General features: G+C 39.0%; 1 protein-coding gene across 7 annotated transcripts in view; it reads right to left on the bottom strand.

The window, feature by feature from the left end:
- Positions 1–254: 254 nt before the first annotated feature.
- The window catches only part of Nrg3 (neuregulin 3), a 945,390-nt gene continuing 919,143 nt past the window's right edge, over positions 255–26,501 (bottom strand). For 2 of the 7 annotated variants that reach the window (XM_090346689.1, XM_090346691.1), the window contains exons 7-10: positions 11,099–11,226; positions 6,260–6,433; positions 2,655–2,726; positions 255–2,424 (exon numbers count right to left, since the gene is read on the bottom strand). In XM_090346689.1, the coding sequence (XP_090202815.1) occupies positions 1,917–2,424; positions 2,655–2,726; positions 6,260–6,433; positions 11,099–11,226 (882 nt within the window). In that variant the 3' untranslated portion in view covers positions 255–1,916. The remainder of the gene's footprint in view (positions 2,425–2,654; positions 2,727–6,259; positions 6,434–11,098; positions 11,227–26,501) is intronic. The other 5 variants (XM_090346692.1, XM_090346695.1, XM_090346694.1 and 2 more) reach the window with 3 other exon arrangements.

Genomic DNA, 26,501 nt, shown 5'->3' with positions numbered 1-26,501 from the left:
CATTAATAATTAAAAAAAAAAAGCAGTGTCCCTTTTTCCCATGTGGATGGCATTTTAGGTATTATTAGTGGATTCTTCACCCAGAACAATTAGCAATACATTTTCAACAGAAACACCTTCACCCAAAGTCAGAACTGTGCATTTTTGCTGATTGATTCAGAAACACATTCCCTTTTCTGTAGAATGTAGATCTTCCACAGAGAAATGTTAACCAAGGTTTTTGTTTTTTTCCCCAAACTACAGTAAAAGAAATCTTTTATATACTTTCAAATACTGTGCCTTTTTATTTAAAACAGTATAACATAACAACTCAACACCACCGATAATTGGAAAAGGACTGCGTATGTGAACACTAGTTTTCTTGAATGTTCTGTCAAAGTAAATAAAACAGACAAATTATCAGGAGAGGTTTCAGTTCACCTTAGCAGTGGTAAAAATATTGCTTTATTCCAATGAACATACAACACAATTTACTTTTTTTGGAAAAGGGTTTTCTTGTGAACTGAATAGTCTTGGGCTTTTATATTTCAACAATTGATTCTTTCTGTTTTAATCACAGACCAATGTGTTGGTCCCCACAGCATAGACTCATTAGAAAGGAAATAGGAATGAGTATGATGAGAAAGGAAATAGTTAACTCCCCATTGGATAATTGGCTTTTGTGAATAATTTGAAGAGATCAGGTTCCAAATAAAAATACATCCTCCATTAATTTGTTTCTATTGTCCACCCATCAAAAGTTGCTCCTTTCCAAAATATTCACATCAGAAAATGTTTTAGACAGTGTCAAGAATTTTATAGGGTCCACCATGCAAGCGACCTGCATTGAAGAGCTCACTAACCAAATTTTCTATTTAATGGAAAATTTAAAAGTGAAAAGTTCCAAAAGGGGAATTTTTATTTTTTCTGGAATATCCGATTCCCTGATGTTTCAGAACAAATTTTAGCAAGCTAAGTACACACACATGCACACACAGACACACAACGAACACATGTGCTAAAAGCGTCTGTGCTCGAGTGAGCAGGCACACACATACACACACACACACACATTTGCACCCGCTCACACGTGTGCACACATACACACATGCAATCACTCACAAGCATGTGCTTGCACGCACATGTGCGCACACACACATGTACATCCATACACACACACATACACACATATTGAGAAATGCTCCTTCAGAGCTTTCTAAACACTCTCCAAGAAAAACATTTCATATTAGCATGATTTTAGTGACACAACATTACGATTTTTTTGTCTCTTTTTTCTAATAGTAATTTCATCTCTCCCTCTGAGTTTCTGTGCTTTCCAATTTCAGAGGGACACAACCCAGAAGAGTAGAGATTTCGCCCAAGACTCCATCTCCAACTTCCTTCTCTTCTGTTCCCTGTGCCATTCTCCAAAAACCAAATGTAGAACTGAACTCTACATCTTCTCAACATGACATACCCGTGGTGAGGGTGTTCAATGAGTAGAAATTTAGAGGTTGGGAATGGCAAGGCAAATGGCTAATGACCACCTGCTGACACATTCACCCTCATGATATAGCTTGTCTCTTTGAAACCAAGTGAGTACCAGTGCCATTCTGTGTAGACACAGGCACTGGGGGAAGGGGGAGGGCGTAAAGGGGCCAAACCACCCACTTCTAAATAACCAAAGAGGACAGTGTGAGGACAAACTGAAACTGAGAGTCAGAATTCTATCCCAAAGCTCCACTGGTAAGCTTTATCCCTCCTGAAACATTTCTTTCCCTTTAAAAAAATATTTTGTTAAAAAAACACTATGATATGAGGGCGATAGACTATTTGGTTTCTTCTAAGTAGATGCTCTTAAATTAATGCATATAAATAATTTTGTTGTTTTAATTTCCTCTCTTTCCTGTTGAGTGCACAGATTCCCACATCTCCAGTCACTTGGTCAATGAAGAGTCTCTTTGTATTTCATTCCTTAAGACAAACTGTGCCTCTCGTTCTGATTTGGCCGTGGGACTCAGGGGGAGGAAAGCTGTGTTCTCGCTCGCGCTGTCCTCAATGTCTATGCTGGCCAGCTCGTAGTCTTCTGACCTTCTGGCATCAGTCAGAATTCGGATCTGCTCCTGGACAGTCTCCAGCAATATTTTCACCTCTTGCTGCTCTGCTATAAGACAGTCGCTGATGGGAATACTCACATTGACGATGTCAGCTGAGTAGGAGTTTTTGCACCATTTGATGCTTTTGACTTCGGAAATCCCTGGCATTTGCATGCAGGTTTCTTCTAGACCCACTGAAGGGATGATGGGCACAGAGCTGGCCCTTGTGGATGAGTATCCCACCAAGTCCTTCTGATCCAAGCTATTAAAATAAGGGTTTGTGTCCCTTGAAGGCAGTTGCATATTTATTGATGTGTTTTGTTGGGTTTTAAAACCAGTGGCTGAATACCTGCAAGAGAAAGCAAGTGTCACCCGCAATGCCTTCCGCCACACTGCTGTCAAGTCACAAAGCACTTGCCACATGCATCAGCTCACTGAACTCTCACAGCAACCCCATGAGACGGATATGTTCCCAAGTTACACAGAGAAGTAAACTGAAGCTCAGATCGGTGAAGTGACTTGCCCAAGGTCACACAGAAAATAAGTGACAGACTGAGACTCAAACCCAGATCTTCTTACTTTAAATCCAGGGGTCTTTCAACACACCACAGCTGTATAGGCAGGTGGGATATAGTCTTCCTGACCTCTATCCTAGAATACAAAGTAAATGGGGGATTGAGCAGGTAAGTGTGGCCTTCGCATCCTGACACACAGGACCCCAACATGGCATTCCTCCACTCCAGCAACTCGACCACCCTCACAGCCCTGGGCAGGCCTCATAGACTTGGTGTAGCCACTAGATTGGAGACAATCAATTGGAATTGGCCCAGTGTTAAAGAATCAGGCACTGCAATATCTTAAGGTAGGTGTGTGTGTGTGTGTGTGTGTGTGTGTGTGTGTGTGTGTGTGTTTCCTGCATTACATTGTAAGGCTGCAATTCCAGTTGCTTTTAATATTTCATCCATTGGGACATGCATTCATACCTCACCCCACTAAGCCCCCTGCTAAATGTGAGAATTGGAATGGGAAAGATACAGATCCTCTGTCTGCCCAAAGAGGCTAGTATAACCTTCTTCCAAGCGTACTTTGCCTCCCATGCTGTAATCAAGTGAGGGAGTCAGTTCACCAGTGCATGGTATGACATTGTGGAAAGCATCAACATGATTGAAATATGCCAGAACCTGGCTAGTCTCTTTCTTGGCTGTTCAGGGCGGTGATTTTTCACCCCCCGCCCTGCACCCCATCTGTGTACTTCAATATCAGAAAATGAGAGAGGTATATCCTTGAATTACAGAAAGATGATGTAAGGAGATTTATATAGTAGATTTGATTCTCTTAGTTATTTACCTTTAAACATAAAATATTAATTCTAACTTATAACAAATATATCTAGTATCCATGCAATAAATTTCATCTCATTTTCTACTCTCATGGCAATAAATGTTTTTCTCATATGGAAAATAATTTCACTGAAAGAGTATCAATGTATGTGAATTAATGCACCTTCTATCTGGCAAATATCATGTAACCCTTCTATTAATTACAATAAAAATATATGAAAAAGAAAAATAATTTCACTGAAGTGTTTCATACTAAATAGATATAGTTATTATGAGGTTACACTAGGTACAAATTCAAGTTTGCCTTTCTACCAGACCAAAACAGCAAACTACCAGGTGCTAGTGATTTAGGCCTGTACTCCTAGTTACTCAGAAAGCTGATTGCTAAGGATCATGGTGCCAGGCCGGCCAAGCAGGAAACTCCATGATACTCTTATTGCCAATAAACCACTTAGAAAAGGCTGGAATTGGTGATGTTGCTCAAATGGTAGAGCTCTAGCCCTAAGACAAAGAATTTCAGGGCTATAATCATTCGACTTTGATGTGCCTGACAGATGCCTAATCAAAGTTCTGTGAGTTATTGTTAAGGTTTTCACAGACGGGCTAGGTCACTGATCAGCATTTCCTAGGTATCCCTTGTTTGTCTCACTCTTCCCATAGGCTGTACGAGGCAGGTTCTGGATTCAAGTTGGGCAGAAATTTCTTCCAAGGAGAGAAATTATGTATACTGGAAGCCTAACTAGCAGAGAGCCACCACATGTTTGCTAAACAAGCAGCAGAAGGCCAATGACTCTTGCAAATTCATTCACTCCCCCTTCCACCTTGATTTGAGGAGGGACCTTTAGCTGTGAAATTCTATTACCGATCCCATTTCCAGTCCAGAGAGACAAAGTCAGTCCCCCTGGAAATAAAAATAGCTGTTTTTAAGAAATGAAAATAGGATCGCTCTCTGAGATCAAGAGTGTTGAACACACAGTGACTGAGAATCACCATTTGTCAACATGGGGTACATATAGGAAAACATATACAGCAAAAGGCATGTGGCCAGGCAGCTGGAGAATATATTCCCAACCGCATAGTGATTGAACCAAAGATAATCTTCACCATGTTGGAACTGAAATGGAACTCTCCCAGGCAGTAAAGAAAATAAAACATTGACTGATCATGCATTAAGGAACTCTGAGCCCTGGATGCTATGCAAATGTTTGGACTGAATGTGGCATAGACTTAGAGCATCTTTCCAAGGATCTTTGAAAGGATTGTTTTAATAGTACCCAAGAGAAAGAGTGAAAACATAAGGTGATTTTCCTTCCATTTATAAAATCTCCTACGCTGCTTTTCTCTTACTAATCAACTTCTCGATTCCAACATCACCCTTAGTGATTTGGGGTAGAGATAAGTATTATCGCTGACTTCTAAAGAGAAGTATTTAAAAAACCTGATCAGTTATAATTACAGGCTCAAGGAAAGCATCTTCCTTTTTTTTTTAACGTTCAGCGGAAAGACCAAGGGATATGCACACTTCTTGATTTGCTGAATACATGTTGGGCAATTTGACTGTTATGTTGGATTTCCAACTTGTCTTCCTAAATCTGTATGAAATGCATTTTAGAATTGCTTCAAAATGTCATTGCCTAGCGCCAGGCTATTTAGGTCCCATCTTCTCACGTTTTAGGAAATCTTTGCTGAGTTCTATCAGCACTGTTCCATTCATCTCATATCTGCAGTAAAAGAATAAAATAAGACTCTGAACTGCATCTTCTCTCTGCTCTTTAGCTGAAATCATATAATCTGGAAAAATCTCCCTGGTCAAAATTGCACAGAAACCTGGCTTAGCTCATTAGGAAGGACAAAAACCAAATTCAAACATAACCTAGCTTGAAATTTCTCATGTAAACCCTATTTCCCTTGCTCCTGAACGCTATAACTTTACAACAACAACAGTGACAGTAAAACCAGTGGTACTTTCACATTTACTATGTGACACATGTAAGCTCTGCATATACATTTTATTCTTAAATAAAAATCTGACCAATAATCCTCAGAGGGGCTTAAATACAAATGAAACTTAAGTTCAGATGAAATATATTCTTTCTCTCTCTTTTTCCTTCTCTCTCTTTCAGATTCACCAAAGTAGCTAGGGGCAGGGACGCGATTAGGCTCCCAGTAAGAGCTGCCATGTTTGATTGATTGTTTTAAGCCAATGAAAAAAATGATTACTAAAATTCATCTTGAACTACTGTCAGGGCCTGTGTTCATTGAAGGATGGGTGTCTTTGCACTTGACAGAGCACAGCCATGATATCCAAAGCCAAGCTTTCCCACTGTGCCCTGAATATTTAAGAGACATCAGAAGTTTTTTGTGTGTCATATTGTGGCTTTATGCACTTCATATTCACCTTATATTTAGTACTCAGATATTCCACATGGAAACAGATATGGTATAAATGTTGCAGGTTATTGTTTAGAGTAGTCCACAATTCAGATCAGTAAAATGAATAATTCTTTCTAAATAACTAGTAGATGATCAAACATTTTAGTCCTCTTAAGAAACTTCTATTATTATTTTAACTCAAGCACATACACTCAGTTGCTTCAGAAAATATGTAAAAATATACTGCCTAGATGTGCACACTTAATTTCTTCCTTCTATCCCAATTTCTTTTCAGTCTAACATATGCCTAATACCTATGTCCATCATACCTTTGTGGAACCAAGATGACCATAAGTATAAAAATAGAATTCATGAAGAAATCAGTAGAGGAAACCTCAAGAAACGTCTAACTCCATTTCACTGAGTACACTCCTGACATCCTCCCTAAATTTCATTGTTTTGAAGACCTACCCTTGGCAAGGTACTGAATCCTGGTCTGGGATCCTTGATTCTTCAAGTTGCTGATATGCTGGTCCCACGATTCCTCCCAGCCTGCTTCGGGGCGAGGGGGGTGTCCTTCTGAAGGCATTCCGGTGGAGCATGCCACTTCTTTGTCCAGGGCTACAGCAAGAGGACAGACTCCTGCTGGAGTGAAGGAAAAAAGAAACAAAACCAACAAACCAAAGAGATCATAGCAATAATTGCCAGGTGGCTGGTCAAGCATTGTATTTATCCCACCAAACCCCCACATTCTAAAGGTCCTAGGTACCCAGGGGCCTCCCATGAATTTCATATATGAGCCTGGCTGAGATTTAGGATATGCCCAATTCACTCCCCTTGTGGAGACACTGAGGCAGAGAGGAGGGCCTTTGTTTCTGGCTTTCCAATTTAGAGTACTGCTGATTAAAGTAACTGTAGCTTTCCAGACAGAGTTAAGAAATGGGTTTAAGGAATTCTCAAGATCCCAACTCCTACCCATCCTGATTATCCAAGCCATATAGCTGTCTCTCTAATTGGAATAAAAATGGCCTTATTAGACTCTGAAAAGAATGAAAGTTAAAGAAAGCCCAGAAGGGATTTATGGAAATTTTTTTTCATTCCTTAGTGATAGCATAAACAAACCTCATTTTAATTGGCTTTTTTTTTCTTAACATGTGATAAATTCTCAGTTCACTGTCCCAGGTTTTCATCAATCTGAAATAACTAAACTACTTTTTTCCTTCAAGTTTGTTGCTAATAAGCATTGGGTAAGATATTTCATTTGTTGCATATATCTGAAATACTCAAGATAACTGTGTTTTTACCAGCAAATGGAAAAGTGCAAAAGGAGATTTGGCATAGTCTAACAGACTGGAAACTTCTCACATGGATTATATAAAACAAAAGAATTAAATCCAACAAAAAATACTTGCTAATTTGATTTGATAACTGTTCTGTATTAATATCTTCCTTTTTACCAGTGAACTGAGAATTGTAGTCACTAATAGACGTAGCAAGTAATATTTTATGTGGTTGAACTGGTTCTGTCCTGTCCACATAGTACATGAGCTAAGAATCTTGTGTCCCATTTGCAATTTCTGAAAAACAGCGATATCTTCATGTACTGAAGATGCAAATCTTTCTCAAATGTTCATTTTGTGTGTGCTATTCTAGGGTCCAGTCTGACAAGATTCATCTTAGCCCCTTTTCTCTCAACTACCTTAGTTATTTCTACTACTTCACAACTATAAAAGGGACTTGGAAAATATTAAAGTGATCATTAAGAGAAGTTCACATTTGAGTACTATCAATCAGTGTACTGGGCTTGGCAATGTATATTGGCTATATATTTCTCTGGCCAGTATTAGCTTCTTGAATTTGCACAGACAACAGATTTGGCCACCACATTACACCTCAGTTCTTTATCATGATACTTCTTGTAGATTAAGACCCCAAATACCTAGCAATAAAGTCAAATAAGCCAACCCATAGAAAGAACAGCTGGCTCGTTCCTCTTTCTCCTGACTTCTACTTATGACTCCTTAGGTGGTCATCATATAAGAGTATGGTATCTACACAGAAGTCTCAGTTCTGGGTATGAGCAGATACAAGAGACAGGGGGACATAATTGTAACAGAATATTGGAAGGGAAATAAATGGCTTCTCTTAAAAAAATGTTTTTGAACTCAGGGCCTAGTCACTGGTTCTGAGCTTTTTTGTTCAAGGCTAATGCTTTACCACTTGAACTACCATTCCACTTCCAGATTTTTTTGATAGAGATGTGAATCGCATGGATTTTTCTGCCTGGGTTGGCTTTGAACTTGAGATCCTCAGATCTCAGCCTCCTGAGTCACTAGGATTACAGGTGTGGGCCATTAGCATTTAGCATAAATACCTTTTCATTGAAGACATTTGAGAACATTTTATAATTTACAAGCTGGTAGCATGAGGCTGGGAATTTGGCCTAGTGGTAAAGTGCTTGCCTAACATTCATAAAGACCCGGGTTTGATTCCTGGGTAACACATACATAGAAAAAAGTCATAAATGGTACTGAGACTCAAGTGGTAGAGCTCTAACTTTGAGAAAAAGAACACCAGGACAGTGTTCAGGCCCTGAGTCCAAGCCCAGGACCGGCAAAAGAGAAAAAAAAAAAAAAAAGCTGTTAGCAATGTTAGGCAGAAAAAAAGCTTAAAGTAAAAGGCAGGAAGGTGGTGCTACTGCCCTTAAAAGGTCAAGAAGAGGGAGTATTGAGTATTGCAATAACCAGCTCAGCTGCCAGGTAGTGGAGTAGAGACAGAGTAAGGTACAAAGCACCACCCTTATGTTCTTTTCATACTTCCATGTCTCATCTCTGAGCCAACACAAGCTAGAGAACAAGGATCCCACTGCTCAAAGGGCTTGATAAGGAAAGCTGGAGGCTACATGGAATGATCTGCTGAGGGTTATGGCTAAGGAAGGTATTTTCCTAGAATTAACAGTGAATAAAATAGATAAAGTCTGCCAAGCATCTAGGATGTAACCTGGCACATAGTAGCCTATGAACTCAATAGAAATTCCTCAATAGAAAGTCCTCAATAGAAACTTTGCAGTAAAGATGACATGATTTAATAGACTCCTTTCTGAAACAGATGGATTTTAGTAGGCTAGAACATTAAAAAAAAATAGTGGCTCTGAATTAATTAGTTTGTTTCATAAATAAGCTTTCTAAATGAGTGATATTCTCAGTGCCCAAAAAACAAATCAACTCTTTGTAACTCACTGAACTGTCACAGCTACTACAAGTGCATGACATAGTGATATCTACAACGTGGTGTTGAACCTGAATCATTGATCAATCAGCTATTCAGGCCTCCTAACACACTGGCACTGGAGAAATCATGGAGCAGTTAGCAGGCTGTGTAAATCAGAGACCAGGTTATCAATCATGAGAGCATTTAAAATCTAGGTCATGGTTTACAAAACAAAAGCCATCATACATTAAACAATAATTTCCCAAACTCCAAAATGCACTTTATAAATCAGCCTTGTCTATTTATTGGGACACAATACATGTTGATAGATACCACAATGGCATAGCGTCAAACAATCCAGTAGGGCTCTGAAAGATGGCCTCTTTTTTATCTTTCAGTGACTTCTAGAAATTGAATCCAAACCCAGCAAGGGAGGAATGTATAAACAGATCAGAATTGAGTTTAAAGATGCATTCGTTCAGACCCATTAGAAGCTGTTAAGTTTTAAAAACTTCAGGTTTAAAATATTTATGGCATGATAGGATTCGAGATTAATGTTACATTAAAAACCCCTTTTACTTGACTGGGTAGAATTGTACGATAACATATGTTATAATCAGCAGGAGGAAAAGAATGTTTGCATGAAAATATTCATCTTGCAAAAGGCTGGCAATTTTGGAGTTATTTCCGTAATTAAGACAACTTCTATTAGGCTTTGGGAGATGAAATGCTCTTTTCACAGTGAAGTGTTCTGTAGAGGCAACAAATGGTACAACCCGAAACTTAAAAATAGCTAGAGCAGCTATCCAAAAGGCAAACATATTTCAGTCTTAAACAGAAGGCTGAAAATGGCAAAGTAAATGTGGCATTTCTTCTTATGAGGCTACCAGAGAGGGAGATAGCCATTTCCTATGACAATATGTGCTTCATTTTGTCATGTCAAGTATTGGTATGTGGAAATGAGAGTGGGTCAAACATTGCTGGTCCCTGGATGCTTCTGTTTCAGCCTGTTATTGTCTAATTATCATGTCTGGAAGAACTTGTGAGCATTTTAACTCCCTACTTCCTAACCACTGGTTTCACCATTAACTCTAAATTTAGTCTCATGAGAAGCTCTTTGAAAAACATATATGTGTGTGTGTGTGTGTGTGTGTGTGTGTGTGTGTGTGTGTGTGTGTGTATAACTACATAGTAGTAGTTGTCATTGAGAAAAGGAAGCTTCTATCTCTGGAGAAGTTAGGCAATGATTAAAGATGTATGTGTGGACATACACAAGCAATTTAGCTCAAGCATTAGTCCCAGGCTCTAACAGTTGGTTTGGAACACATTGTCTTCCCCTTCTGAATGGCAAGATTTTGCACATGGAAAAGGAAAACATGATGAATAAGATATTAAAAAAAATAGGTTCCACTTCAGAATTATGTGAAATGCATCAAATAATTTTATCCTCCCAACCCCCACCCCAAGAGTCAATTTCTAGACTTAGCTTGTGAAAGAATGCCATCCCATCCCATCAAGAGCAAATCTTCCAGGCCCAAAGAAAGGGTTGAACAGGACTTTCCCCACAAGTAGAAAATTTGTTCTTTCTTTCTTTCTTTCTTTCTTTCTTTCTTTCTTTCTTTCTTTCTTGTTTGATTTGTCCATCATGGGGCTTGAACTCTGGGCCTGGGAACTGTCCCTCACCTCTTCAGCTCAAGGCTAGTGCTCTACCACTTGAACCACAGCCCCACTGAAAATTTTCTTTTGTATGGACCTGATTGGGGGTAACTACTGATAGCATCTGCCTAGAGCAGAATTGCACATTAGCTATGCAGATAGCAAAAGATAGACTAGGAAAAGTTGGTCTGCCTGAGTTTTATGACTTCCCTCAGGTACTTCAAAGGGCAATATTGCCTGTTAGGGAAGCTGGTATCTGATTTTCCTGTTCTAAGCTGCTTGAAGATGGCTGCCATGAAGAGCCACAGAAAAAGCAAAAAAAAAAAAAAAAAAAGGAAAGAAAGAAAGAAAAAAAAATCTCTTCTCGTGGGCTCTGCTGTCATTCCTTGCCAGAAAACACCTGCTGTGAAGATCCCCACTGCCATCAGGGTGAGCTACCTGTACCTGTGGTGTTTGACAGGTGGACTTCCTCTGTCTGGAGCAGGGACCTCAGGAAATGACTGGGGGCTGGAAAAACTTGACTCCATCATTTTCTCCAGTGCAGTCACAGGATGCCTTTCCGTCTTGGAGTACTGTGGGAAATCACAAGCAGAGTTGAGCTGGAGGTTTGTTTTCAATGGAGATCTGAGAACAGGAGAGCTAGGAAAGGGAGATGTTCTTGGAATACTAGTTTCCCCTGGACACCTGGCTAGGAAAATTAGAAAAAAAGAACAAAACATGAAGTCCATTTTGTTGATCTTGCATTGAGCGTGTGCCCTCATCTCCCGGCTTTCTCTGGGATCGGATAAGAACGATCAAAGATAATTTTTAATTTGAATGCTGAATTTTTCTTATTTTGGTATATAACCATAGCAAACCAAGTGCCAGCCAGAACACACTTAGAAGAGTATTTTATCCTTTGTGAAGATTATATTTTTTAAGTGAATGAAAAGGTCACTGATTGCTCATGCAATCCTAGCTACTCAGGAAGATGAGATCTGAAGACTGAAGTTCAAAGCCAGCTCAGGCAGGAAAGTCTGTGAGACTCTTATCTCCAGTGAACTTCTAAAACATCCAAATTCATACTGTGGCTCAAGTGGTAGAATGCAAATAAAAAAGCTCAAGGTCAGTGTCTAGACCCTGGGTTCCAAACTTAGAACTGGCACATACACTCAAAACTTTGAATGACTAGCTGGAGTAATAGCAATAAATAATAATAATAATAATAATATAATAATAGGAGTTTAGTGGATAACCTTTATAACATTCTGAGAACTATAAGAACATTGAATCAGAATATCTTCCCTCCACAGTCTTGTGCTTCTCTCAGACTGTTACCAGGTGCTTACTATGTCTTGAGAAATTTTTCAATATTTCACCTTTATAGTTCCTAACTATTGGTTTCATATTTGACAAAGTTCCGAAGTCTAAAGAAAGCGTATGGAGATGATTCCTTAAGCAAACTTTTGTTCTAAGGGAAATGTCACATGACAGCTCAAGGAACCAGCAAATGTCAAGTTGAATAATCTCTGGATACTTTGTACCTGGGCCTGCAGAAAGGGGTGACAGGTTTCTCTGCTAGAAATTCCAGCTGTGACCTTCCCTCAGAAATGACACTTTTAGGCTTCTAACCAAAGAGGTTTTAAATCTCACTTGTATCAAAACACAGATTTTTGAGTGTTAGTCTCAGTAACCATGAAAATAAAACTCACTACATTTTTTCTTTGCAATCCAGTAATAAAGAAGCTCCTATGGGAAATGGTGATAGCACTTATAAAAGAAAGACAAGGGGCCAGGAGTTTGGTCTAGTGGCAGAATGCTTGCCTAAGGTGCACAAAGGCCCAGGTTCGAGGCCTTGATAACACATACATAGAAACAACCCAGAAGTAGGGTTGTGGCTCAAGTGGCAGAGGCATAGCCTTGAGAAAACCCAAGAACAGTGCTCAGGCACTGAGTTCAAACTCCCCGACTGGCAAAAAAAAAAAAAAAAAAAAGACAAGTTGAAGTTAAAAATCCTTTAGGAATTACAAATCTAGAGATAGGATAATATAGGATAATAAAATCTCTTCTATAGGAAGGTTGAAAAACTAATGAGAAACTATTCAACAATGCATTTAAAACAGGTAAAAGAAAGGGTAGCTATAGTATAACAGATGACACTGCATGACATGTCTTTGGGGTGGGAAGGTGGCTCAATATTCAAATGTTTGCTCATCATAAGTGAAGTCTTAGGTTTGGTTCCAAGAATTGGAAGGACAATGGTTTATAGCAGTGTGTGTGTGTGTGTGTGTATTGAACTTAGGACTTGAGCACTGTCCCTGAGTTTTTTTCATTTGTTTTGTATTGTGTGCTCAAGGTTGGTATTCTACCACTTGAGCCACACTACTTCTGGATTTTTGATGGTTAAATGTAAATAAGAGTCTCACAACTTTCCTGCTGGGCTGGCTTTGAATTATGATCCTCAGATCTCAGCCTCCTGAGTGGCTAGAATTACAGATGTGAGCTACTGGCATGTGGCTATTTTTTGTAGCTTGTTAAGAATGTTCTAGCCAGGCACTGGCGACTTATACCTGTAATCATAGCTACTGAGTAAGCTGAGAATTGAAGACAGCCTGGGAAGAAAAATCTGTATGAGTATTATCTCTAATAAACTACCCAGAAAAGTCCAGATGTGGCACTGTGACACAATGGTAGAGTGCTAACCTTGAGGACAAAGAAGCTCAGAGACACTGCCCATGCCCTGATGAGTTCAAGCCACAGGACCAGCAAAAAAATTTAAAAAATAAAAAAATGGAAAGAATGTTCTCTAAATGTCAGAAAAGAACACAATGCACACACACACGCACACACACACACATGCATTCCAATCTAAAAGTCATCTCTTATCAATTGGTAGGCTGCTTACAGTTCCAAAGGTTATTAGTAAATAAGAATGAACAAAGAACAAGAAATTATAGAGATATTGTTAATAACAGAAATGTATGAGATTAATTCTGATTTTAATTTCAATAAAGAATGAACTTTTTGAATAATTGAAAATTATTTATGAGAAGGGGTATCAATGTTCAAGAAATAATGCATCCACTACCTGATGAATGTAACTGTAACCCCTCCTATATTCCCCTAGCAATAAAATAAAATAAAGAATTTTTTTAAAAAAGAAAAGATTCTTGCCAGCACAGTGGCTCATGCCTATAATCCTAGCTACTCAGGAAGCTGAGATCTGAGGATCGAAGTTCAAAGCCAGCCTGGGCACAAAACACTGAGAGACTCTTATCTCCAATTAATCCCTAGAAAACAGGAAGTGGGACCATGGCTCCTGGGGTAGGTCGGTGGCTTGGAGCAGAAAGAGCTCAGGGGTAGTTCCCAGGCCCAGTGTTCAAGCCCCATGACACACGGACACACACACACACACACACACACACACACACACACACACGAAGCAAAGAAAATTCGTTATAAGGCTAGGTGTGCAAATTTACTCATGACTTCAGGTAGAAAAATAATTGAAGGCTCAAAACATGGAGATATAAAGAGACATGATTTAGGTTAAATTTAATTTACTACCAACCTAAATTACTCCAAGTAGGAAAAAAATGATTATGAAAACAGAAGTACAAATTTGAACAAATATTTAATATTCACTTCCAAAACTATTCTTGTTGTTCAAAGACCGTGCAGGAATGAAGTGAGGGGAAAAAATAAGAGAAGCAACAGTATAAATTTCACAGGAAAAAAATGACAGGTACATAGGAAAGTAGACTACTTGAACATTTTGTAAAAGAATCAGTATCTGAATAAACAAAACAAACACTATGCAAAACATCAGTGACTCAAGTCTATAATCCTAGCTACTCAGGAGAATGAGGCCCAGAAGACTGACATTAGAAGCCAGCCTCAGATAACCCTTCTCCAATTAACCAACCATCAAACAGAGTAGAGGTGTGAATACAAAATGATGACACACATCCAAGTATTAGTATACGAAACAATCCTGAGCAATCTTGGGTTCAAACCCTAGTACTATCCCTCTCACCTAAATACAAAATAGACAAAAATAAATTTTAAGAACATCTAAGCTGGATGTCAGTGGCTCACACCTGAAATCCTAGCTACTCAGGAGGCTAAGATCTGAGGATCACAATTCAAAGCCAGCCCAGGCACAAAAGTCCATGAGACCCTTATCTCCAATTAACTATTAGAAAATCGGAAGTGGTGCTGTGGCTCAAGGGATAGGGAGGTAACCTTGTACTGAATGGCTCAGGGACAGCTTAAACCCAGAGTTCAAGCCCCACGTCTGACCAAAAAAAAATCTACTATGGAAAAGATCTGGAAAAAATTACAGTTGGCCCTACTTTTGTTGGCAGACCAATGACCAATAGATTGTGACAATTTTAATATATGTAACCTTTGATCCAAAATAATACTTCTGGATGCTTCTGGGTATCCCCATTAGGAAATAACAGCAAAAGTACTATGTGACTGACTCAGGGTACACCAGCTACCCAATTTCTAATTTTTTATTAACCAAGGAAGCCAAATATAAAAGAGAAACCCTTGAAAGGTACACAAAAGTGGGTACATAAACCATTTTAATAAATAAGAAAAATAGAATAAATGAATATAGATATGTTGAATAAATGTAGATAGGTACACATTTTGCTTTTTTTTGGATAGATGGATATATGTCAACTTTTTGTGCATTTGTGTGTTGCCATGCAATCACTGAGGATACAAACTATTTTTATGCAAAATAAATGATTTAAAATAAATGCCTAACTGGCTATCAACCTTAAAGAAAAGTACTACAATTTGAACAAAATTTTGTCAAACATTTCCTAGTGATCTGGTAATGCAGTAAAGGATGCTACATGGGACACTTGGCACTGGTGTTGGTTAAAATATCCAGGCATTGTAATAGACAATTTAATTATAAATATTACTGGTTCACGTATTTTCTATACCACACATTCTAGTTATTAGTATTGTCATTTTACTATGCTTCTAGTGACTGAAATGATAACTTCACAGGGTAGTGTGGTTTTAGTTGAGCTATACCACTTTCCTTTTTTCTTTTTTTTTAATGCTACTCCTAGGGCTTGAACTCAGTGCTTGGACACTATCCCTGGGCCTCTTGTGCTCAAAACTAGTACTCTACCATTTGAGCCACAGATCCACTTCTGAACAAATATTTGATATTTACTCACTTTTTTCTGGTGGTTGATTGGAGATAAGATTCTCATGGATTTTCCCGCCTGGTTGGCTTCCAACCACAATCCTCAGTCTTGAGTAGCTAGGGTTACAGGTGTGAGCCACTGACATCCAACTCAAAATACCTTCTTATTTTGAATAAGATTCTTGCCACATTATTATCTAGTCTGGCCTCCTTATATTCCCCTTGCCTCTACCTCCTGATTAACTGGAATTACAGGTTTGCACCTCAATCTCAACTCTAATCATTGTTTTATAACTTTACTGTAAAACTTTCATGTAAAACTGGCAGCAGCTTTTCATGCCTTCTATTTACCCTATTTCTTGAGTGTATAAAGAAACCACAAGGAAGATTGACCTTTAGCATCTAGATTTGTTTAATTGCACCCTATGGTGTTTTCATAATGATCAAATTTGTCCAATGATGCATTTTTCAGCACGTTTCCCATTAAATGACAAATTATTTTCTATTGTGATTTTTACTTACAGAGTCTTGGGAATTTTTCAGTCATTATTTTAAAGTTGAAAGCTCCAAATGTGTTTTTTTAAGTATTTTCAAAATTAGCCACATAGTGGCAGTAATAACTATATCTTGAACCAGAACCTAAATTCTACAAAAGCAGACTTGTAGATGAGGATCACATTTTCATAAAAATGTAGTGGAGGAGGAGGAGGAGGAGGAAGAGGAAATTGAAGAGGAGAATAGAAGGAGGAGAAATGAAGAAGAATAAAAGAAGAGGAAAAAGAGGAAAGAAGGAGAAAGACAGAGGAAAAGGAAGGAGGAGATGCTGCTGCGGCTGCTGCTGCTGCTGATGAGGATATGGGAATAACTTGTAAAAAGTGATTGATTTTCAACAACCCTAAATAATGAAATTTAATTGAGATAGAATTTTCTTTGTGTGTTCCTTACTGACTAAAGTTGTCTATTTCAAGCTCTCCATGGAAAAGTGAGATGAATGAATGTGTTTACTGAGGTATTGCCGACATCGTAAATTTCTATCTGACTTGCAGGTTTGCAAAGCACGTGTAATTCACTTGTTTTCTCTTCAACTTGTAATTAGTTGGCTTAGAAGTCAAAAATTTTTAGAAGGCTAAGCAACTGCAGAGAGCTCTCAGGGCTAGCATTACCTGCCAACTGTTTCTATACATCTATATTTTCTAGAGAAATTGTAAAGTCACTACAAGTCAGTAACTGCTTGTATTTCTTAATGAATATCAAACTGGCTTAATTCAGATTAGAGGCTATTACTTCAGAATCTGTGTTTGGATCTTCAAAGATATAGAGCGTTGTCCAAAATCTAGAATGAAAGTCATGAAATATAACCATCTACTACTTGTCCAACTTATTAATACTGTTCCTCTAAATTTTTTCTGTCAAATGTTTTAGTGTCACATGTTATACACTTGTTTACACATATACTCCTTTAACTTTTTAATACAAACTTCCTTATAAAATTTCCTTACAGCCAACCAGTTTCTTTATAGCACCAGTTTGTCATGCCTATAATTCTAGTTATTCAGGAGGCCAAGATCTGAGGATCACAGTTCAAAGCCAGCCAAGGCAGGAAAGTCAGTGGAACTCTTATCTCCAATCATCAACAAAAAGGGATAAATGAAATTTTTACTTGAGTGGGAAAGTGCTAGGCTGAAAAAACAGCTCAGGTACAGTTCCTGTACACTATGTTCAAGCCCTTATACTGGCACATGTGCCTCCACACCACACACACACACACGCACACATTTACATCTTATTTTACAATTTCTTAACTTCTACTCTCTCTATCTCTCTCTCTCTGCTTCCTTTCTCTTGCTCCTCTTTTATTCTTCCTTTCTGTCTCTTTCGGTGTCTCTCTTCTATAGTAATTACAAATACTTGCTGATATCCCCGTACAGGCTAGTGAAGATATGGAAGAATACATATTTTTTTCAATCTAATAATCTGACAAATTAATGTTCTATACAGGTAGATTAAAAATGAATGTCGAGATAGCTTCCAGTTTCAGCTGAAAAGAAATAGAGAATTATTATTTCTGTCCTTATAAAAAGTGAAAACAGAATACTGGGAGTTTGGCCTAGTGCTTGCCTAGGATGCTTGAAGACCTGCGTTTGATTCCTAGGTACCACATACATAGAAAAAGCCAGAAGTGGTGCTGTGGCTCAAGTGGTAGAGCACTATCCTTGAGGAAAGCCCAAGGAATTCAAGATCCAGGACTGACCAAAAAAAAAAAAAAAAGGAAAAGGTAAAACAAAAATAGGGACAAGTCGAAAATCAATGTGTTCATCATATCACTGATGGTACAGCTCCAGAGATCTTCTGAGATCCATAAAGAAAGATTCATATCTAAATCTGTTGGAAGCTTAGGTAGTAAGAATGCCTTCATGGTAGTTTTGGCAAGCAGTTAGAATCTGTCTGTGGTCTATGAGGATTATAATGACACGGGGACTGAAGCCTTCAGAATGATGCCTTTGTTCATGGGTTTACCTCAAGAAACGACACGAAATTCTTACAGCAAAGAAAACAACCAATCATCTCACATTTCTGCCAGTGAAAATGAAAATAATAATAATAATCACATTCTGAAAGGCACACAGAGCCCTTCTAAAGAACAATGGCCAGCTTCTAGTGAAAAAAATCTTTACAAAACCTTATTTCACTTGAGGGGAAAGAAAAAACTTTCCCTGACTCTAGCCCTACCCCACCCCCAGCCTTACTCTGACATCAGAGGAGGGAGAAAAATCTAGTGAGTAACTTAATCATGTCTTGTCGAATAACACTCAAAGAATGACATCTCCTCTTAAGGTCATTGAAAAATTTCCTTGCCCCATATCAACAGAGACCCATTATGGTAACAGTTGGTTCCAGAGGTAAAAGCCACATGACACACACCTATCAGGGGCTCTTAATGACAAAAACAAAAAACAAAAAAAAAAACAAATACCGCAAAACAAAAAAAACTCCATAATATTAAAAATAAAAATAAGTGTCAGGCTAGGGGCTGGTAGCTTATGCTTATAATTCTAGCCACTCAGAAGACTGAGATCTGAATGTCTCAATTTGAAGCCAGCCCAGGCACAAAAGTCCTTGAGAATTTATCTCCAATTAAACTACCAGAAAGCTGCAAGTAGAGTTGTGGCTCACACAGTAAGAGAGCTCACATCAAGCCAAAGAAAACATAAGAGAAAGTGCCAGGTCCTGAGTTCAAGTACCAGTATTTGTATAAAAATGTGGCAGGAGTCTTGGGTGAATGTGTCTTTGATCTGTTTTCTGATAGGAGTTAGAAAATGAGACCAGTCTAGCAGCAATAAGCACCAGATGTGCCCAGATATTTTTTCCATCCCATTGTGGGATGGAAGGAATCTTACTGGAAAGATATCTGACTCTAGCTTGCTGTGGCTGATACATAAAAGGAGCCTAAAGCACTTGGTGCTCTGCAGAAGACTGTCAAAAAAAAATGTGATATTAGGTCAACAGAACCTGGTTAAAATGACATGGGTAAATGAAAGATTTATAATGCCCCAGGACCAGCACACACACACACACACACACACACACACACACACACACACACACAGAATCAAGAGACTAAAGACAAAATGTGGAAGACAAATGTCTTCCACATGCGATTCTCAGTTAGCAAACAGCCAATCTATTCCAACCCTTCTAACATGTTAGCTTCACTACTCAGGATGACAGCCTTTCATATTCATGGGCCATGCCACAACTTATTACAACTTCTTCCAGCATCTATGCAAGTCCATCCCGGAGAAAAATTAAGGTATGCACAGTTTCATCCATCACACCATATTTTCAGTGAAGTTCCATTACTCAGGTCCACTGCCTGACTCAGCTTCCCTTTTTTATCTCTCCCCACTGTCACCAAAATCTGGCAATTGATGCTATGTTCTCTCCTTCACTGGGTGCCTGAACTTTTGAGTTTTTCTTCCTCCTCCTCCTCTTCCTCTGCTTCCTCCTCCTCTTCCTCCTCCTTGTTCTCCTCTTCCTATCATTATTATTTTGCTTTTCTCTATGTTTGTTCTTTTTCTTTTTTGTTGTCCTGAGGCATTAGTGTGTATATTTGGAACCTCATGTTCTTTATTGGCTATCCCCTCTGGTGCTCTTTCGCATTAGTAAGATTTCTAATATGACATTTTGCTAGTTCATTACACATAAAGTCTTCCAGATTTTTCTACCTCAACTGATTTCAAAATGCAATCCTTCATATCTCAGACTCCTGATTAACTAGGATTATAGATATGAGCCCAAAATGTCTTGCCAATAGGTACATATTTTACTAAGATCCCACTTGGTAGAAAATGTAGTAGGAAGATGAAGGAGGAAAGGCAGGCATGATTCATTTGCTCTTCTCAGCATAAGTCTAAGGAAGTTCCATTTAAACTCACATTCTGGCCAACCACATTATTTTCCGGGGAAGCCCTCTCCCCAGTTAGTCTCCCTCCCAGTGGACAGACTGGCTGTCCACTGTTGCCTACTGCAAGAGGCTGTGATCCTAACAGTTCTGGTGGTACCCTGGAATCAATAAGCCTCATCAAATAAAGCAGACTCCTGTGGGCTGTGGAGCAGTGACATTGGGTTTTTTGTTGTTTGTTGGTTTTTGTTTTTGTTTTTTTTTTACCTGCCTGGCTCATGCACACAGAGGAAGCCAGAAGGTTAAATCAAAGTGGGGCCTGTGGAAAGCAGTTTTGACAGAGTTATCTTCATCATAGTGTTCCTTATGGACCATCTAAATGAGAGGCCCCAAATGTGAAGTGGTTAGGAGATGCTTCCAAGAGTAATTGAAAGCTACGTGTCCACTGTTACTGCTTCCAGCATGCATTGGAGCAGGAAAAGCTCTAATAATGGCAGTCAAGGTTAAAGCACATTTCCTCTAGCTCAAAATAATATACCTAGGTCTTCTCCAAACAGCAGGAATGGCAATCAACCATCTTCTCTGTCCCAGTGAGGGGCCTCCTGTCTCCATGAGCACTGTGCCTGTGTCACTCACTGTCTCTTCCATTTTCATGTTAATTCTTCCATGGTTTGGCTATGAGTTCTATCAGTACTATTGACTATTGACTGTAGTCATTACAATGTAGTTCTGAGGAACAGAAAGGATAACTATGAAGGTGATAAGGGATTCAAAATGGCGGACATAACACATAGTTGACCACATATGGCCCATAATATCCTAGGTTTCTGCTAAAATTCCTAAGTCAATAAGGCATAATCAAACATGACCAATCAAGTCACTTCTGTATTTATGCACAATTGATTGACTGGTCAGGAATGACCAATTGAATTTATCTTCATACTCTTTCACTGAAGCAGGGGAATCAACAAAAAGAGCCAAGATAGTGTGTGTGCGTGCGCGCGCACACACACACACACACACACACACACGAGCTATCAGACAGTCATCACAAAGCCCATGTCTCATGAAAGAAAGGTCATCATTGGAGCAATGGAGTAGCCCCATGGCATTTTAACAACTGCCCTCCAAGAAGACTGATGGTGGCTCATACCTGTAATCCCAACTATTCTAGAGGCTGAGATTTGAGAAGTTTGGTTCAAAGCCAGCCTGTGTAGGAAATTCTATGTGGAAGAAGAAGAAGAAGAGGAAGAAGAGGAGGAGGAGGAAGAGGAGGAGGGGGGAGGAGGAGGGGAGAGCACAAGGGGGAGGGGAGGGAGGAAGAGTAGAGGAAGAAAGAAGGAAGGAAGGAAAGAAGGAAGGAAGGAAAGAAGGAAGGAAGGAAGGAAGGAAGGAAGGAAGGAAGGAAGGAAGGAAGGAAGGAAGGAAGGAAGGAAGGAAAAGGGTGAAGGCAGGCAGGCAGGTTGTAATGGCCTCGTGGCTCCCACTCTATGGAGAGTCTGAACTATTCTCCCCTCACTGTCAATAAATTTGAAATTTTACTCAAATCACTATTCTTCTGCCTCTTAATTCTTTATCTGACAGAGAAATGTACCAGGACTTCTATATGACATCGGTTCCACATTTACCTGAAGGAGTATTTGATTAACATCTATAGTAATTAATAAACTCCTTAAAACCAAAGAGGGTTTTTTTTTTCTTACTGGAAAATTAATGGTGACTTGGATGATGTCTCATTGACCTTACTGGGTATAGTTTGAGCCTATCTAACTATTTAAAGAAATTTGAATGGACACAAGTATTCAACGCTCTCCAAGTATGGTAGATTTGGCAGTTCAAACAAGAAATCATGTTTTATATTGGAACTATTCAAAACTGACTTTAATTAATGCTATTATGGCATACCGTCTGCAAGTAATTCCTTGAAATTCCACACCCTTTTGCAAATCATTTCAAGTGTCAAATACTTAATGCAGTATTTAGATCCACTAATGAAATGCAGAGGTTATTTTTTCACCCTATAACAGCACTTTAATTTGATGTGTCCACATTTTAAAATGGTACACATTTATTTGTATATGCTGCTGGCTTATGAGTATGCTCAAACTGAATACAATCTGTTCTGTATTCCATAGTACATAACACAAAGAAAAATACAGCCAGTGTCGCTGGGCCAATTACTGTCTGAGTTCCATATTACATGATGCTTCCTCCTTCTTCTCCTCCTGTTCTATCTATCTATCTATCTGTTTGTCTGTCTATCTATCTATCTATCTATCTATCTATCTATCTATCTATCTATCATGCATGTTCTGGGGTTTGAACTCAGGTCCTGGGCATTGTCCCCAAGCTTTTGTGCTCAAAGCTAGTAATCTACCATTTTAAGCTACAGCACCAATTCTTTTTTGGTGGTTAACTGGAGATAAGAGTCTCATGGACTATATAGCCCAGGCCGTCTTTGAACTTTAATCCTCCGATCTCAGCCACATGAACGCACAAGATTGCAAGCATCAGACAACAATGCCCAGCTTGTTTAATCTTTTGCATGTGAGTATTACCTTCTATTACTTTCTCATTGATGGTGACTTCCCCCATCCATAAATTTATCTTTCTTAAGAGGGTCATCGGAACAAAAAAATGGAATGTGAATGAGTTAGTAGGAAAGCAGATAGGAAGGAACTTGCACATGGCAAGATACGCTGATAAACTAAAATCTGCTTCAAAATAAAATAGGAATGGATTCTATTAAAAAAATAAATAAGAAAGTCATAAGGTCAGAAGGACCAAAAAGAATGAGGGAAAAAGGATAGGATACTAGACCTCTGGTGTCATGATCTTATAGGAAACAGAAAGGAGACCCACCAATCAGAAAGCCATCTTCAAAGGCTCCCATTCATCCTGTTTAACGGAAGGCCAGTTTTTATCATGGAGAAGATAGCTCAAGATGGCCGAGATGAACTGAAATAGTGTCTTCCTATGACATGTCTATGCCACATACTTTCTTTTCTGGCATTTTTATTTTCTAATAAACTGTCCTATTACCTTCACTATGTTCAAGTCTTGCCTAAATTTTTCTCTTGACAGATACAAGGTCTGAAGTCATCTTAGCGGCCCTAAATTTTCTGTAGCCTATTTGAAGCCACTGAGGGGACCTTAAGGATTAAGTACATCTTTGTCTGATTTGGATTTATCAAAAGTAACAAAACCACTGTATAAGAGGCAACCTAAAAGATGCTTTCTCTGGGTTCTGTAAATTAACTAAAAGCCCCTACGTTTCTATCTGTACCTATTCTCTACTGCAGTCCCTTTACAATCATCTTCTTCAGTCCCAGAAAAGAGAAATTTCACAGATAAGCACCTCGTGTGGAAGGCAAACTGCCCTTGAATCAGGTAATGCCTTCTTTTTATCAGCTTAAAGAGACCTAGTCCTGTTCGCCCAATAAAATGATTGCAACTTCTTCAGAATTCCTCCAGGAACAAAGACTGAGATCATGTTCAACCAGGCTGGACCTGTGAGGTAAGACAATGCATGCATTTGGGTAACATCTTTGGATTCTTTCTGAATTATTTTTCTCCACCTCGAACTGTTTTTTAAATAGATAGAACATAGGTAGGTAGGTAGATAGATAGATAGATAGATAGATAGATAGATAGATAGATAGATAAGATAGATTCCCAGGTGGGAGGAGGAGGAGGGGAGGAGTACACAGGACAGAAATGGGTAGCCTACTGTAGCATCATGGGATCAATCTTTCATAAGCCTATTTGTTGAATGTTGGCTCTTCCATTTGTTTGAATCACCAGCCCCACACCACAAAGGAACTGACCCTGATCTCCCATGCAGATTGGCTTTTGTGTCCTCAGTGGGTTTTCCTTTCATCAGAACCATTACCTCAGCTTTCTAGAAGCTTCAGGAAGAAGAGGGGTTTAGGCTCCACCTGAGTAGGTCTACTTTCCTAGGGTCCCCAAGAGAAGGAGGGGGTATTATCTCTGACAGATCTCCATCTGTGCCTATTTGTCTAATCATTTCTCCTACCTTTCAACAACTCCTGCCCCCCACTCTCTTTGTTTAGAATAAAGTCACTGTTAGTGACTAAAGATGACTGAAGATGAACTGATGTCTTGACTTCTTATGACTGCCTCCTCATAAAGCACCTTCCTCTGCCATTCACCATGTCTCTGCATTTGGCATATGGAGAAAAGTGGCTGAACCCAACTTGAGACTCCTGGATTTTGGTCTGAAATCTAAAAATCAGTTTCCTGTGTATAATTTTCTCTCATTTACTTTGTAATTATGCATTCTACCCCCCCCCCCAAGAAAAGAACAGAGCATAACTTTCCCTGAACTCCACTAAGAACTTGTCCATCCTATTGGTGGCTCTGGTAGTTATAATTCTATTCTCAGCACTTTCTCATAAATGAGGTCGGTTCATACCTTTGAGCCACAAATGATTTATTTGTCAATGAAGATAGATGCTAGATGCTTCTGAAATCCTGCCAGGACAATCCACTCTTACTGTGAGCTATCTGTGTCAAGTGCTTCCAGAATATCTTGTTACTTACTTGACTAGGTGTTTCACATCTTGTTAAATGACTATAAAGTAAAACCCTCTCCCATGAATGTTTAATGAACTTAAGGGAATGCCAGAAGGAGACAATTCATGTGCTAAATGCTGCAATTTGGGAAGAATTTCAAGTAGTTAACTTGGGCTTCAAGATAAAACAAAGACAGATTTTCCTGATAGACTTGGCTGGTAGGATTTTTTTTTCCACCTCAAGAGTGCTGATGGACCATGATATTTTGTATCTTTCCTTGTATTGGCAATGTGGGCCTTTATAGCAGGGAGTTTGTTGGTGAAACAGAGGAAGCAAAGTTTCCTAACTATCACATTTGGAAACGTGGACATCCTGAAACTCTCTCCATTTGGGAACAAAAGGACACTGCCAATCAAAGTACCATGGACCCAACCTATAGTCAGAGTCAACTTCTAAGCACCTAAGAATCATAGAGGGATTGCTAAAGCTGTACAAATCAACCCCTCTACCCCATACACAAAGCTAATCAGGTGACTGACTATCCACTTTTGGAACAGTCTTGCTCAGGGAGAACTCTGGGGATTTATTTTATATGCCTTGTTTGATACTGTCATACCAAATATTTTTGGTCCTTGAATTTCATTCATTGATTCCTGGAGACAGTGACTCAATGAGGAGAGGACTCAGAGGAAAGCACAGGAAGCCTGAGTCTAAGCAAGAAAATTAGCTGGGGGCACTGATCCTTAGCAGGCATTGCCTTTGCCGGGCCAAAAGAGTTGTCATTCTGTCAGAGGGCTGGCCATGTTCATGGTCATAGTGATACAAGTTAGTAGAAAAGGGCTGGGAATGGTGGCCTAGTGATAGAGTGCTTGAAGCCCTAGGTTTGATTCCTTGGTACCACATACATAGAAAAAGACAGAAGTGCTGCTGTAGTTCAAGTGGTAGAGCACTAGTCTTGAGAATGCTCAAGGACAGTGATCAGGCCCTGAGTTAAATCTCCAGGACTGGTAAAAACAAAACAGAAGAAGGTAGTAGAAAAGCAACCCATAGAATATGCACCTAGCAGGATAAGCTGATAAACCAAAACTTGCTGAACAATGAAATAGAGGAAAGAGGGCTACACAAAAATAAAGAAATAAGGCCTGATAAAATGCAGAAGGAAGAGGAAAGAAGGACCAAAACTTAAATATTTAGCACTAGAATCAGAAAAGAGACTCACCAACCACCAATCAGAAAACCCTTTTCAAGGACTCCAGTCCTCTATGTTTCACCTGGGGCCAGTGGACACAGGCACACAGATGGCTGACATAGGTGAGCTGCTATTTTTTGTGATATGTGTTACCTTTCTCAGCCACATTTCTTTTCTAATAAATGTTCTCATTGCCTTCACGACATTCACCGCTTGTTCAAATTCTTCTTTTGTTGGGTAAAAGAACCCAGGTCAACTGACCTGCTCCAAATATCCCTTAATATATGGATGCATTATCTGGGAAGTAAGGAATTAATTAGGTCTGTTTTTGTCTTTGTTTTTGTTTTTTTCCTGATTCGGATTCATCAAATGGTAGAAAGAAAACAAAACAAAACAGATATTACTATATATCTTTGTGTGGTCAGCCCTGGTATTTTCTCATAGCTCTTGCCAAAATAATAATAATAGTAAACCAAAGATATAAAAATGCTATTAATGCAAACTTTCCATGAATGCATTTGCATTTTAATAGGCACCCCAAAATTCTTAGGACAAGTGAGATTGC

This window comes from Megascapheus bottae, chromosome 15 (genome assembly GCF_031878675.1).
Source record: "Megascapheus bottae isolate mThoBot1 chromosome 15, mThoBot2.hap1, whole genome shotgun sequence".
NCBI classification, from domain to species: Eukaryota; Metazoa; Chordata; class Mammalia; order Rodentia; family Geomyidae; genus Megascapheus; species Megascapheus bottae.
This window is presented reverse-complemented; position numbering and strand designations above follow the sequence as displayed.